The 15,160-nt window shown below is 40.0% G+C and overlaps 1 protein-coding gene across 1 annotated transcript in view; it reads right to left on the minus strand.

The window, feature by feature from the left end:
- Positions 1–10,070: 10,070 nt before the first annotated feature.
- ipo11 (importin 11) overlaps positions 10,071–15,160 on the minus strand; it is a 92,771-nt gene continuing 87,681 nt past the window's right edge. Inside the window, exon 30 of the mRNA XM_063898124.1 lies at positions 10,071–11,989. Within this exon, the coding sequence (XP_063754194.1) occupies positions 11,825–11,989 (165 nt within the window). The 3' untranslated portion in view covers positions 10,071–11,824. The remainder of the gene's footprint in view (positions 11,990–15,160) is intronic.

Consider the following 15,160-nt stretch of genomic DNA (forward strand, 5'->3'; position numbering starts at 1 on the left):
TTATTGTGCACAGAAGAAAGGACCATGTTTTAAGCTCACCATGTAAGCTTTTTGCTGAGGACATGGTCTCTGAGTCCCCCTTCTCTGTAGCATATGTCTCCAGTGCTGACAGTCCGTCTAGTATTTCAGGTAGATGGTACCGCACTACCTTCACACTGTCAATTCGGGCCTCCCATCTCGTCCCTGAAAGTGGCTTAAGGGTGAGCTGCTTCACATGCTGCTTCAAAATTGCCCAGCGGTGCACAGAGGAACTGAAAAGGTTGTACAGTCGTTGCAGCATACCAAAAAAAGACATGGACAACACTGAAGACTTGGCAGCATCTGACACAACCAGATTTAGTGTGTGACTGCTGCATGGGATGCATAGCGCCTTGTTGTTCAGCTCTAAAATTCTTGCCTGCACACCCTGTTTGTGGCCCATCATATTGCTGCCATTGTCGTATGACTGCCCACGGCAATCTGAAATGCTGAGGTTGTGCTTCTCCAACTGGTCAAGCAGGATTTCACTGAGCCCTTTACCAGTTGTGTCTTCAACATGTACAAATCCCAAAAAATGCTCAGCAATAGAAACAGGTGTTTCACAGTTGACAATCCTGAGAACAACAGAAAGTTGTTCCTTGTGGCTGATGTCAGGAGTGCAATCCATGATCACGGAGAAGTATTTTGCTTTGTGCACTCTTCTTGCAATCTCCTGTAGGATTTTGTCTCCGACCAGCTGAATGATTTCGTTCTGAATGACTCCACTCAGGTAATGCACCTTTGTCTCTTTGCATTGTATTCGTCTGATGTGTTCATTCATTACCGGATCAAACTGTGCTAGGAGTTCCACTTGAGCCAGAAAATTCCCATTGTGGCGATCATACACGGTACTGGTAGTTCCTCTCAAAGCCTGGTTGCGTTCTGCCAGATGGGAAACTATGGCAATCACTCTCCGAATCACGCCTTTCCAGTGTTCAACTTCAAGTTGCATCAACTCCATCTGTCTTTGATCAATCAGTGTACTGGTTTGCAGTCTCCTCTGAAGGTCGTGCCACTTTTTCACATTGTCACAGTGCACCTTTGTGCACTCGTGTTTTTTTAGGCGATAGGAAAGGTTCTTCCATCCACCGTAGCCACAGGTCGTTAAGGCATTGTCACGCTCACGCTTCCCGAAAACAGTACAAGGGAAACAGAACACTCCATCTGTGTGGATGGAATACACCAGCCACGATCGATGTATATTCTCACCATTTTTCATGGTTCTTTTGTAACTGTCCTTGGTGAATCTTCGAGGAGGATTGTCTAAGTTTTGCGGGAATCAATGTCCATGATTTGCACAGGTCCTTTTTTGACTATTTCACAGCGCATACTGCTTGTTAGGACACTGGGCCAACATCCTGGGTCATCACTTAATGTGGTGCTTGCAATACCTACAGGTACCCCAGTTCTGGATGGTGGGGTGGTCTCTGCCATGTCAATGTCATCTTCCTCTTTGTCCTCCTCATGAAGTGGAGATGGAGTTGATGGCACTGTTGAAAACATATAGTTGCAAATTAATTTATAGCACAATTGCCATGTGGTAAGTACAGCAACTAGGGAATGGTGATCTACTTGTATAATGCTTTAAAAAGAAAGGGTCATTTTAATACACTTTCATAGCACATGGGTGTTAGGTGATAAGTTGAAATTGTGCGGCTTAATGCACCTTCTGTTGAACCACTGCTGGAAGTGGTGTGATGCTTCCACTTGCTCCTCCTCAAGTCGTGATGGAGTTGATGGCACTGCTGAAAAATATGTAATTACAAATTAATTCATGGCACAGTTTCATGTGTGAAGTACGACAACTAAATGCTTAAGGTATGGTGATCTACTTGTGTAACGCTTTATAGCAAATGGTCATTTTAATACACTTTCACAGCACATGCTGCTATAACTTTGGGTCACTATGATAGGTGATAAGTTGAAATTGTGCGGCTTAATGCACCTTCTGTTGAACCACTGCTGGGAAGTGGTGTGGACGCCGCAATGTTGTCTTCCACTTGCTCCTCCTCATAAACATGTGACGAAGACGATGTTGATGGCCCTGGTGCAAAAATAAATAAATACATAAATAATATTCTTTTTATTTATATTGCACATTTTGCATGCATTGATCTCAACAACTCAGTTATTCATTAACATTAGTGAATGTCCCACATATTTGAAATGTCCAGAAGACTCTGTGGGCAAGTGGAATGAATACACACAACTATGACTTGAATTAGAAAAATGTAAAGTCATTTTGATAACATCAAGTGTGTTGATAGAAGGCACTAATAATAGGTAGAAAAGAACGTTACCTTCAGTAGCACCAGAGACAACACTTGGTAGAGCGGGATGAAGAAATTTCAGCAATGCCCCTTGGAGAAAGAATAAGTACTGTATGATTAGCTTGGTTATTTTTCAAATGCTTTTGAAATCCTATCATTTTACAGTCTGATAATTGTGGTGAAATAGATATTAAAAGCATTACACACAGTTCCTACTAGGCGGTTTAGTGGCGGTTTCTATACGACTACAGGTGAAGCACTGCTTCACCAAAAAAAAGTAAAAAAAAAAAATAATAATAAAATCTTACAATAATCCCGTTTTCACTGGTTTGAAAACAGAAATACAGTCACTAAGACGAGCTGTTTTCCTGAAATCAATTCTGTGAGTGGCAACAGCGCCATCCCCGCACCCGTGGTGTGTCTGTGTGTGTCTGTGTACTGTCTGTGTCCCATAGAAAAAGCTCAAAGCTATCGGTACAGTTTTTAACGGTGGTCCAGTGGTATTTACAGCTATCATGGAGACCAACAACAACAAACAGCAGAATAGGTTTAGAAAAGGATTAATTGACACTAAAGTGGCTGTTTTCTTCATGTGGCTGATCTGCGCCGGGATGTTAACCGTTAAAATGTAAATAAAGTAAGTAAATCAACCCAATGGTATTCTAGCAAAATTATTGTAAACTCCCATGTTAATCTCCTATTAAATAGCTAGCTACTACAGGAATAACTATTTCACTGGTTGTCTCAAGGCTCTAACGACTGAAAACATATGTGAAGTTTATTTAGGATATTAAGAGGAATTAATCATTGATCAATTTGGCCAGCTGATAACGTTATGAACTTATAGTGAAGTCAAAGGTAGCAGTTTAAGTTTGGTTAGCATGCTAGCATGCCAAACCACTGGTTCCTAGCTAGTCGTCGTTACAACCTCGCTACTCTAGCAAAATATGGTATACCCTGCCTGGCACAATTTTCATGCTGATTGTGTATATTCTACTTACCGGTGTCTTGTTTTCTTTTCTGCTCCTCTTCCCTTTTCTTCTTCTTTTTTTGATTGCCGGAGAGATAATTTCGCTTCATTTTAATTTTTCACTTTTCACTTGCACTTGACGCTGTCGCGCTAATGCATGGGAAAGGGGGGCCCCCTCGAGCTGGGGTATTTCGACTACAATGTGTCGTTGCGCTTTTCGGACATCGCATGCTCTAGGGAGGCGCTGTTGCTGCCCTCGCAGTCGCAGCAGAGCCCTTCATATACAGATGACTGCTTATTATTATGAAGCTATTTAAAATCGTCATTGCTGTTGAATACATGACCTGTCTTATTGGTATGCATGTTGTTTGATTCATGTTGCATTTGTATCAGACTTTTCTTTGAATTTGAAAAAAAAAAAAAAAAAAAAAAAAAAAATCTTAACCTGTCGTCTTTGGGGGGCCTCCTCCTACTCGGGGGCCCTAGGCAATTGCCTACCATGCCTACCTGAACGCGACGGGCCTGATTGTCATACTGTTCCACTCTTATTAGTAGGGATGCACCGATACATCGGCGAGACATCGGCATCGGTCAATGTTAGTCCTATTTACCACAATCGGCACATCGGTAAAATAAGGTGACATCACCGATGGCAGTCGCCGATGTTTATGTTTTGCTACGTGACCGGGAGAAGTCGCATTAGCCTCGTTATTTTTTTTTTAATCTGACGGACCAAATCTGAAGTCAGGGCATCATTTTAAAGGATTAGAACAGTGACTAGGTCTCCCGTAACTTTAAAGTCATTCGGTGGGGGGGAGGGGCGTCTCCTCTCCTCTGTGAGGAGCTGCTGCTGCACGCTGCGCATGCTGCAGGACTTCTGCCCCGTGTACCGGGTGTCTGGAGGATCGGTAAATTAAATCCATTCTTCAGTGTTCTTGGGAGGCCGTCGTATATATTTGTGACTGTCTTATACTTGCTGCTACTCCCGCTAATTTCCAGAAACTTACTATGGCTCGCTCAACCTCTTTCTCGCGCTTACACGTACCCCCCACTCTCTCTCTTAAAGGGATAGGCTGCCTTCTGCATTGTCTGCATTGTGCTACCATTACAGTTTACATAGTAAAACATCGGCCATCGGCATCGGCCGACATTTTTGCAATCGGATCATCCCTACTTATTAGGTCTATAAACCAATATTAAGCAATCATTTATTCAAAAGTTATGAGGCCAAAATGTAGATGCATGACAACATTTATCGTAAAATAAGTTGTTCAAACTTCAATATGTGTTGCTTTTGAATGTGACCTTAAATTGACGAGAAGTTTGATTGTTTTTGCTTTCTGCTTTGATGTTTTGATTCGAATAATAATTTGTTATTACATGCCATGAGGACACAAAATTAAACATTGTATGAGGTCACAAATTGATGTTCAACGAGCAACGCCTTTTTCTCATAGCTAAAAATCGTGGGGGTTTTCCGTTGGTTGGGTTTGACATTTTTGGTAACTTAAAAACCAGCTGATAGGATGAAGACTTCTCAAGACTAATGGAGACCGACAACTTCGTCAATATTTCATTCAGTGGAGTGAAAACTGAGTAACACGTCTTATTACAGAGCATCAGATTTAAACATTTGGACAAAGAAGGGGAATATTGTGTTCCACAGAGACCTCATCTGCGGCTCGGATCGGACAGAAAATTAGCTACTCAATTTGAAAGAAAAGAAAAAAAAAGACTGCATAGTATGCTCCAGAACAAAGGGACAGTAGATTGGTTTCTTCTCAGGACCACATGACCAGTTTAAAGGCATTGCCAGTCAGATGGAAAAAAGCAATCTCATAACAAAGCTTGAGCGTAGGTCACCTCTGCCCTAAAAGGAAATCAATAAAGTGTCAATTCCAAAAATCACCGTTGTTCTTTCCAGGAAAACCTTTACATATATACTAAAAACGCACAATGCTTGTCAATAACCCAATTAACGCACAAGCTTGTGAATTGAATTGTGATTTAATGCGAGAAATCAACTTAGTGTTTTCCTTTTTATCAATCTTTTTCCATCCAATCCCAATATGATCAGAACAAATACCAAATCTAAACTTCCACTACTTTTGATTGAGAAATATTAGCATATTCTTCGTTCAATAAAATAAACCAAATCTATGACTGCAACAGTGAATATCATTTTCTCAAACAGCTAAACAATATTTGCACATTAGAATATTCTAAAATGAGCTTTTCCTGATTTACATAAAACATATTTATAACAAAATAGGACTGGAAATCTGATAGAGCATGTCAACTAAATCTGAAGTGTTGCTTGAGATGTTTGAACGTTTTTGATACTGAATGCCAAAGACATAATATTTAAGTTGACACAAAGAAATACTGCTTTGCAGCCTGTGGCATGAACTAAAAAGGTGCTGAGTGATATGCCTGAGATATTCCTGAAACTGTGGTGATAATAAGGAGAATAATGTGGCAGTAATCTGATTGGGCTACACTATATGATCAGGAGACAGTAACAGAATACAATATTACAGGAGAGAACACCTAGTGCCCACCTGTCTGATTAGTATTGGCTGCAGTTTAATGAATTCTGTAATACTTTGAGATCAGAAGCAGATTCAGAGAGCAGCTCTATTTTCTCCATCTCTGTTATTCTCCAGAATATGACATTTTACTTTTGCTGCACTCTTTCATCACCAAGCCGTGTTTCTCTTCATCAAATATGTATTTGCATTTGGTCATGCTGACATACTGCTTGTGTAAAGATAAAGTTGTGACAGAATTTCTTTACTTGTAATGTTTGTGACATAAAATGCTTCTTCTGGGTTATTTATCCGTGTCAAATTATTTCCAAAGTGCCCTCAAAGGCAGCCTTGAGTGCATCAAATTCAAGCCGAAATTTAGACAGTTTTTAGCGCAGATTGAACATTTCAGATACATTTCCGAAAGCCCAAGGTGATGTCATTGAGCAACTTGCTTTGTCCGACTAGCATTGAAAACCCCAATTATATTTACATGAGCTAATAACAGTATATTTGTCACACGAGACATTGGAAGTTGGACGTTTATTTGCTTGACATATAACTGATGTAATAGATGATAATTTATCAAAATAGTTTTTCTATCCATTGATTATATAATTTAATCAAAATCAAAGTCTGTGGTATTGGCCGGTCTGAAGTATGAGGATAGGAAATTAAAACCTATTTTTAGATGACTAACAATTCTCATTTACCCAACTAAAGGCATTATTCAGTGTGCCAATTGTTCAACCCTTTTAGCAATGGCCGTTTTACATTGCTGCAATAACAATATAGAATTTAGAATTAGAGAATATAGGCAATATGTTACACACACTGGTGCACTGCACACAGGGACATTGGAGGTTAAATATGTGTGACCATACACCTACTTGAAAGGCTCGCTATGGCCACGTAATGATCACACATGCTTGGATCCTCAGGTTGTAATTACAGGCTGCCACAGGCAGGCAAGAGCTGCCACTTCTAATCAGGATCAATACACAGACAAACAGGCACTCACCCACACGCTGTCACTGATGCTTTCCTGCTACAAAAGCCTTCACACAATCAACATGACAAACCACTGTCCAAGTTGTAATGACATTTTCAAAGTACACAGGATGATGCAATAATAATGAATCTCAATCCTCACTTAAGAGTCACTAAAAGTTCATGGCGATTTCTGTTTCTCCAGACACTCTCCCCTCTGTCCTTCTCATTTCACATTTAAAGGAAGAGCTTTAATAGGGGTATGATCTGTAGGCAGAAACAGCAAGAGCATGGACTGATTTAGCTTTAAAGGCTCAATTAATATATTTTAGTGACCTTGAGAGATATCTGTTTTGCATATACTGTACGTGCAAGAAGTTATAGGAATCAATGAACATGCACCTGCTGATGATACTTATTGAATAGAGGTTGAAGGGACAAACATTGCCATAGATGTCAGAAGAAAAGACAACAGGTTTTTGTAAACCGTTGTTCATCACCACAGGACAAATATAGATCCACTAACACTGTCAAGGGCATGTTATGGATTAAAGTTCAGGCCGTAGAAATATCACCAATATTTGAGCTCAAGGCAATGACACAGCAGAATTGTTATAAAAGTATTGTATTTACATTAAAGTCTGACAAGCTACTAGTGTAGCGTTTTAATTTGGCATAAAAAGAATCTGCAGCAGCGCCTGGCAAAACATATTTAAAAAAGAGAGATCTTGCTGGAAAATGCATTAAAAAACATGTTTAAATGTAGCTGCATAATTAGGAAGATTAACAATTAGCCAACGTTTTCAGGAAAGGAACATGCTGCAGTGTAATGATAATCTTAGAAGTCAGGAACTAATCCAATGAAGAACATACGTTATAGATAAGAGCTAATCCTCCTGCGCTCCTCTGTCATGCATTTCACAGGATCATTAACACAAAGCCTGCCGATAGTCTACCTGTGGCCTCCATCTGTCTCTAAAGGACTAAGCTGGTAGTACGTGCACTAGGAGTGAGGATGTGAGAGTGAGAGATAAAAGATCCCTTGGATTAACAGTGTAGTGTTGAAAAGGAAGGAAACGCTTAATCGTTTCTTTGCACTTTATAAGCCACTCAAGTGACCAGCTACATTTATTCTCAAGCACTTAAGACAAATGGGTCAATGCTGGCACTGCTGCCTTTGTTTTCTTGTCCTTTCACAGTCTGTAGCCAAACTTGGGAAGTTTTCAGTCTGTAGAAAAGTGTCCTTTTAACTTTGTAGAGCCACTAGAGTACATAATGTATGTAACCATTAAAAAAGTCCCCCCCTGTTTATAACTTACTATTGCAGCATTCCCAGAGTTATACACTGTATGGAAGAAGCAATATTGCTCTTGTTTTGTCAAAGGTCATAATGAATCGACATCTTTAGATGAACACAATTAAAGAAAACGTCCAGGAAAGTTTATAGGTGGATTTAATTAAGTGGATGGGATTTAACTATGATTGTTAGGGCAATATGTAAAGCGTCTTTGAGTACCGTAAACAGCGCTATATAAATGTGATTTATTATTATTATTATGATTGTCCACAAAGACAGTGGCACACTGTTGCAAATAGTTGTAATTTTATATAAAAAGGAGATAACTTTACATGCGGCTGCAGGAATGTTGATGTTATTTGGTTAGTCCATCACTTTGCTCAAGACTAACATATTTCATCAACTCTTAAGGGGATGGGTAATTTTGGGGGAAACTTTTCAATATTCGTGTTCTTCACAAAAAACTTGTTGCTTCTAGTGACAAGATTTGTGTCTTGTACTCTGGGCAGATGCTAGCAATGTGCCAGTACAGCCTTTCATAACACAGATAATAGTAGGCTCTTATCTTATGTTCTTCAACACCTGTTCAACCTGAGCCTGATCCTGGAGACCGTCCCTGTGATCCCCATCCTGCATTGTTCCGGTCCCTAAAAAGATGACTCCTTCTGGGCTCAATGACTATCGGCCAGTAGCTGTCACATCTCATGTGATGAAGGTGCTGGAGAGACTGGTATTGTCTCATCTCAGACTGCAGGTGAGATCATTTCTAGACGGTCTGCAATTTGCTTACCAGCCTCGCTTGGCAGTTGATGATGCCATTATCTACCTGCTGCAGCGTGCTCACTCATACCTGAATGCATCGAGGTGCACTGTGAGAATCACATTCTTTGATTTCTCCAGTGCATTCAACACGATCCAGCCACGGCTACTGAGTGACAAGCTGCAGGATATGAGGATTGACGCGTCCATCATCTCCTGGATTACTAACTACCTCACAGACAGGCCACAGTATGTCCGGCTGGGCAGTGTCCTGTCTGATGTGGTGGTTGGTAGTACAGGAGCCCCTCTGGGGACTGTGCTGTCTCTCTTCCTGTTCACCTTATATACCACTGACTTTAAATACAACCGAGAGTCATGCCACCTTCAGACATTTTCGGATGACTCTGCAGTGCTAGGGTGTATAAGGGATGGATGGGAGGAGGAGTACAGAGCGCTGGTGGATGATTTTGTGGAGCGGACGGGGAAAAATCATCTACTTCTGAATGTGGGCAAGACCAGAGAGATGGTCATTGATTTCAGGAGGAAGAGGAGGTCTCCACTGCCCCTGTGCATTCTGGGAGAGGATATGGCTGTGGTGGAGGACTAAAAGTACTTGAGAGTGCACCTACACAACAGACTGAACTGGAGGGCCAACACTGATGCTGTGTACAAGAAGGGGATGAGCCGACTATTTCCTGAGGAAGCTGAGATCCTTCAACGTGTGCAGCAAGATGTTGGAGATCTTCTACCAGTCTGTTGTTGCCAGTGCACTGTTCTTTGCTGCAGTTTGCTGGGGGGGACAGCATCTGAGCCGGTGACACCAGCAGACTTAACAAACTACCATAATTAAGAAAGCTGGCTCTGTCATCGGCATCAAACTGGACCCTTTTGAAGCTGTGGTGGAGAGGAGGACTCTGAACTGTTGTCCTTTTCTTAGGTCCCTACAAAATTGGTCATAGCTAGCATGTCAGGTATAATGCATGCACATCTGACATGATATTGCTCTTACTGAAACGCTCCTCTTATTCACTGCTGTGAGAGTTTAGTCCAGAGGAGAAGTCCATCTTCATGTCTTTCTTCATGTCATTGTCAGTGCAATGGTGATCTTATTTGCAAGAAATATACAGACTCCATGTAAGTCGAAGGCCGATAATACAATCCTCGAAACAGTATCAAGGACTCATGGAGTTGTTTTTTTACATGTCAGATCTCATGAGTAATTGAATTACACACAGTAATAGTTTGGCTAATTACTGCAATTTATTGAATGCTTTGGATAAAGCAACAAGGATTATTTCCCATCACAGCATAATCAAATGTATAACCCAAAAACATCTCTCAACTGTACTTTGTATTAGGTTCTAAACTTCATAATTTTGGTCATAAACAGAATATGACTACGGATATCATCTACTGTTTAACCAGTTAAGAGATGAGCATGAATAGTAAGAAAGGTCTTCTGAGAGTAAAGGACAGATAAGGCTCAAAGCATAAGGCCGTAATACTGACTGCTACTCAACTTTATCACAGTGTCAAAGGAGCTAGTGTTAGCATCATCTCCTTCCCAGGGAGGTATTATTAAACCAATAAGAGCAGATAAACTTATATTCATACATAAAATCCAAAATAATAGATTATAAAAGGCAGGGCAGCCAAAGTAAATCACGTTTTTGTAACGGAAATTATTTATACATTTAGACCCCATTTTCGATTTTGCGCGAGTCATGTCCACATACCATTTTGGTTCCAATAGCCTGACATTTATCCTTTTTCTTTTATAATATGAGTTTTCCAAACTTCCAAACAATTAATTGTGGGAGAAAAAACACACACATTTTTCAAATCAAATAAATCAAAGACTACTCTCCAGCACTTAAAAGTCCTCAGTGGCTAACAGTAAGACTTGTCTTATTAATCTTGCAGTCAGTCAGTTTTTTTTGTTTTACAAATTGCGACATGAAATATAGCAACAGTTCAAGATGAGGTTCTTTATGCAACTAAAGCCTAATTTGAGCATTACTGCTGCACTGCTCCGATGTTTTCTACCACTGTGTTAAAGTACAATGATGAGAGAAAATGTACATTTGAGAAAAAGATGAAAACAGATGAAACAGTTTTTGGTTATTAAAGTGCTCTGACACACCATTAATTAGCAGCAGTATGTATTTACATAACATGTGGTTAAGCACTCTTATAAATCAACCATTAAAAAAAAAAAAAAATTACCCATTAAGCAGTCGAAATAAAATTCTCTCTAAACCAACTCAAAAAGAAACAGAAACACTTGACTTCTCTCAGTAGTTGCAGTGACCTCTGGTTATGAAAACATTTTTGTTTTAAATGGATGAGAACTTAACACAAAGTAAAAACAAAATAAAATGTAAAATATCGCCATGCAGCATATCATCCATACTTCACATACATACAAAATTACATTTCTATTTTTCTCTTTTTAAGAATATATTCTGTAAACACTGCTTTACTGTAGGTCCTTTAGGTACGGTTCATCCACATTTCTGCTACCATCTTTACGTTTCTTCATAGAAAACAGTCCGACGCTCCAGCTCTGGCAACTGCAGTTCATTATTTCTACATACTCCTCCAACCCAACTTTTAATACCACTCGGCCAATTTGTTACCCAGTCCAGAAAGAGAATAAACTAGAATAATTTAGTGGAAGCTCTTTTGTGGTGATGATTGTGGCTGTGAAGGCACTTCGACTTTTTCGAAGTACCTGAAAAGACTCCACTTGAGAAAAAAAACAACATAAAGCATCCAAAATAAAAAGAGAGGGATGAGGGTGTTAGCTGAGGACAGTCCACAAGGCTAGGGCTGAATATAGATAAGGCAAAGCATGGGTAGGGTTGGGAAGGGATGGATTAGCAGTCCACATCTCGGGCAGATTAAAAACCTTTTTGATACTTTTCAAAAATGTGGGGAGAGGGTAACAGTAGACAAAGGTGTTTGTGAAAGGTAATGAAGGATTGAACATTCAGAAGCCTTGAAGGAACTCCTGGAGCTGCCTGACCAGCTCCGTGTCCACGGTCTCCATCAGCACCGCAAAGCCCTGGTCCCCCATCATGGCCTGCTGCGCCTTCAGTTTCTCATAGACAAACTGCTGCAGGGAAACGCTGTGCACTGGGTCCTCCAGGGCTAGCTGTGGCAGGACAAAGAAAATCAAAAAAAATTACAGTTAGGATGCTGCCTGAGGAGGTGAATCAAAAAGGAAACTTCTCTTGTTATAAAATTGAATCAATTCCAGCTGAAAAAGGGTCACACTTTTTGCCAGGAGTATAAATAAACACTTTTCAAGCAACACAATGTCTGAGGAAAACAAATCTGAAAATTGCAAGCAAACATGATAATAAGAAAAAACAGGGAGGGGGAATAATTTGGCAGCAATTACAGAGCAATTTGGGGATTTTCGTTTCCCTCTCATTAATCATTGCAGATATGCTGAAGCTCACTCCAGTTGGAACATTTGTAAAGGGATTTAGGTCTGGTTCTGGCTGGGTCAGCATGGGCTTTCACACGATTGCTCTGTAGGCATTCCAGGTTTGATCCTGTGGGTAATACTAGCTTATGTTTCCTTCTCGTATCTTTCACATCTTCTTTGTAGACACTGGCCTGCAGTTAGGTGGAGATTTTTTGGTAAATTTAAAACGTAAGCCAAACTATGCACTTCACTGGCTGCTTACAGTGTAGTAAGATCTCACATTTAATACTGGGAGTCAATTGACCCACAGGGTGAGAAGATACTGACGACCGTGGTGAACTTCTCCTTTAAAATTGCTTCGGGACAAAGAACATGAAGTTGTAACAACGCCTGAAACTACAGGTATATCAGACTCTCTCCGAGTCCTGGGTTGATATAAAATCACTTACTTGAGTCTCTCTGCTAACCTTGTGTTCAATATAAGTCTTCAGTCTATAGAATCTTGAGCACAACTACACACTGCATATTCATTAACAGTTTGGAAATATCAGGATACTGCATTTAAATAAAGGTCTAATCAGAGTAAATGACAAAAACAAACTTAAAAAGCTGAGTCCACATAGAGCTTTCCTATGTAAGCAACAATCAACGCATTTGTTGACAAATAAATCCACAATTTGTTATTCTTCCATCCATTTCTGCTCAAGAAGGCATTATGATGCACTTTTAAAAGCAAATGAAAACGACATTCACAGTAGAAACACCCTCACACTGCTTTAAAGTGACATTTGACAAAAGGGGGGCAACTGTGGCATTGCTATCATTTCCAGATTTGACATACTCTATATAGTACATCTAGCACAAATCTTGCACTAGAGAAAATCACTCAATATATACAGCTGCTGCCATTCATCTTGCGCAGACGACAGCACTGGAAAAATAATCCTTGACAACAGAGTAAAAAGGCAGGGAAAAGTTGAATGACTGACTAGAGCTGACATATTTCTCTGGGCGAGCAAACTCGTCTATTTTCTTCTTCTAAAGGAGTGAAACAAGGGCAGAGGAAAACAAAACACTTCAGGAAAGTTTGAAAGTCTATAAATTAGAGGGTTTCATGCGTACCATTGTATAATCTGAATGTATTTCTATAAACAGGATGGCTGAAATTGTACTAAATTTAAAGGTAATTATGTTAATTTTGCTGGTACATATCACCAGGTGCTATAAAAGTGATATCTGTGGCGTGATTCAATTTCTAAACCTGTGTGTGTGAAACTTAATCCTGATTCTCTCACTCGCTTAAATTAACCCAGGGAGTAATTATTGTTAATTATGTAATTAAATTGCTTGAATTGTTGTCCAACCTTTTGAATGCAGGTGTACTGAAAAAGAGAAAACACACAGTCCACCGAGACTTCATCTTCTTTATGATCTGTCACACACAAAGTTAACCAGGCTTGTGCACTCTTACTCAGTCTCACAAGGGCTTCACACATCACAAACAAAAATAAATTGTGTCCTTTAAGAAGCAGAATATTGTACTGGCAACTCTTGGTATGAGGCCCATCACTGCAGAGCGAACACTTATCATGCTAATTAGTTCTTTGTCATTACAGTGCAATAACACTAGTGATTAGAGTCTTTTGGAGAGTGGCTTAATGGAAAAGCTGTCATCTAACCTGCTCAATTACCTTCAGCAAGAACCAGCTCTGTGTGTGTGTGTGTGTGTGTGTGTGTGTGTGTGTGTGTGTGTGTGTGTGTGTGTGTGTGTGTGTGTGTGTGTGTGTGTGTGCCCCAACATACTCTATTGATTTGTTAGTGTGTGTCTCTGTGGAAACATGGCACAACTCTGATGTGTGTGAGCCAAATTCAAGATCTGTTAAGCATTTTAATCTCTATGAACCAATCTAAGTGGGGAAATAAAATACATTCAGATATTACCTCTTGTTCAGTGGAGAAACATAAAATAACACATCTGCTCGAAGTACAGTAACAAAATGTCTCGTCCAAAGAAAAAAAGAAATCCAACATATTAAGTTTGTGTGCATGAGCACTTTCAGGAATGGGAAAGTTGTGTACATTGAAAATGTACGTGTAAAGATAAAGATTCAACAGATGAAGAGAACATTACATAGAGAGTGACAGCGGGACATAAACAGGATTACGTGAATAGACATAAGCGTAAAGGCAGAATGTTTTACAAAGCTGACATCAGAGCATTGAGATGAAGAGCAAACACTGAGGACACCTGCTGTGCTGAGGCTCTGCACACAAAACAGAAGTGATACAGTTAGAGTAGAAGCTAGCGATAAGAACAATAAGCATAATTCAGTGTCATCGCTAGGGAAAAACAAAGGCTGAAATGTGAAGACAAAGGAGAAGACAACAAAGAACATGAAGTGAGGATGTGATTGCTACAGTATGCCAGGGAAGGCAGAAAAGGAAAGTTAAGAAAGCGCAACAAGGAAAGAACAATGCATCAACAACAAGGAGTATTGTTGTGCATTAAAAAAGGTTACCAGGAAGTGGCATGATGACGTTGTGGCAGAGACCACCATAAAGAAATTGATAGATGCAAACCAGATGACGTGGGAGGTTATGAGAGCAGACAGCTGTACTGCATTGTTAAGAATGGAGAGGAGGAAGAAAGAGGTGTGGGCAACATGAGAGGAGTCACAAATGGATGAAGAGACACGAGGCCTGTGAAAAGCCCTCATCCATAATGCATCCCTGGAATGCAGCTCTTTTCCAAAGCAAACAAAGTAAGAGGTTCCATTCCATTAGTGGACACATCAATGTTATTTAAAATCACCCTCTGCAGGGGATTTGAAAAATCTCCCACTACAACACACACCAACAAGCGTGCCAACACTGCACTGAGCTGTCTAATTG

This window comes from Eleginops maclovinus, chromosome 12 (genome assembly GCF_036324505.1).
Source record: "Eleginops maclovinus isolate JMC-PN-2008 ecotype Puerto Natales chromosome 12, JC_Emac_rtc_rv5, whole genome shotgun sequence".
NCBI classification, from domain to species: domain Eukaryota; kingdom Metazoa; phylum Chordata; class Actinopteri; order Perciformes; family Eleginopidae; genus Eleginops; species Eleginops maclovinus.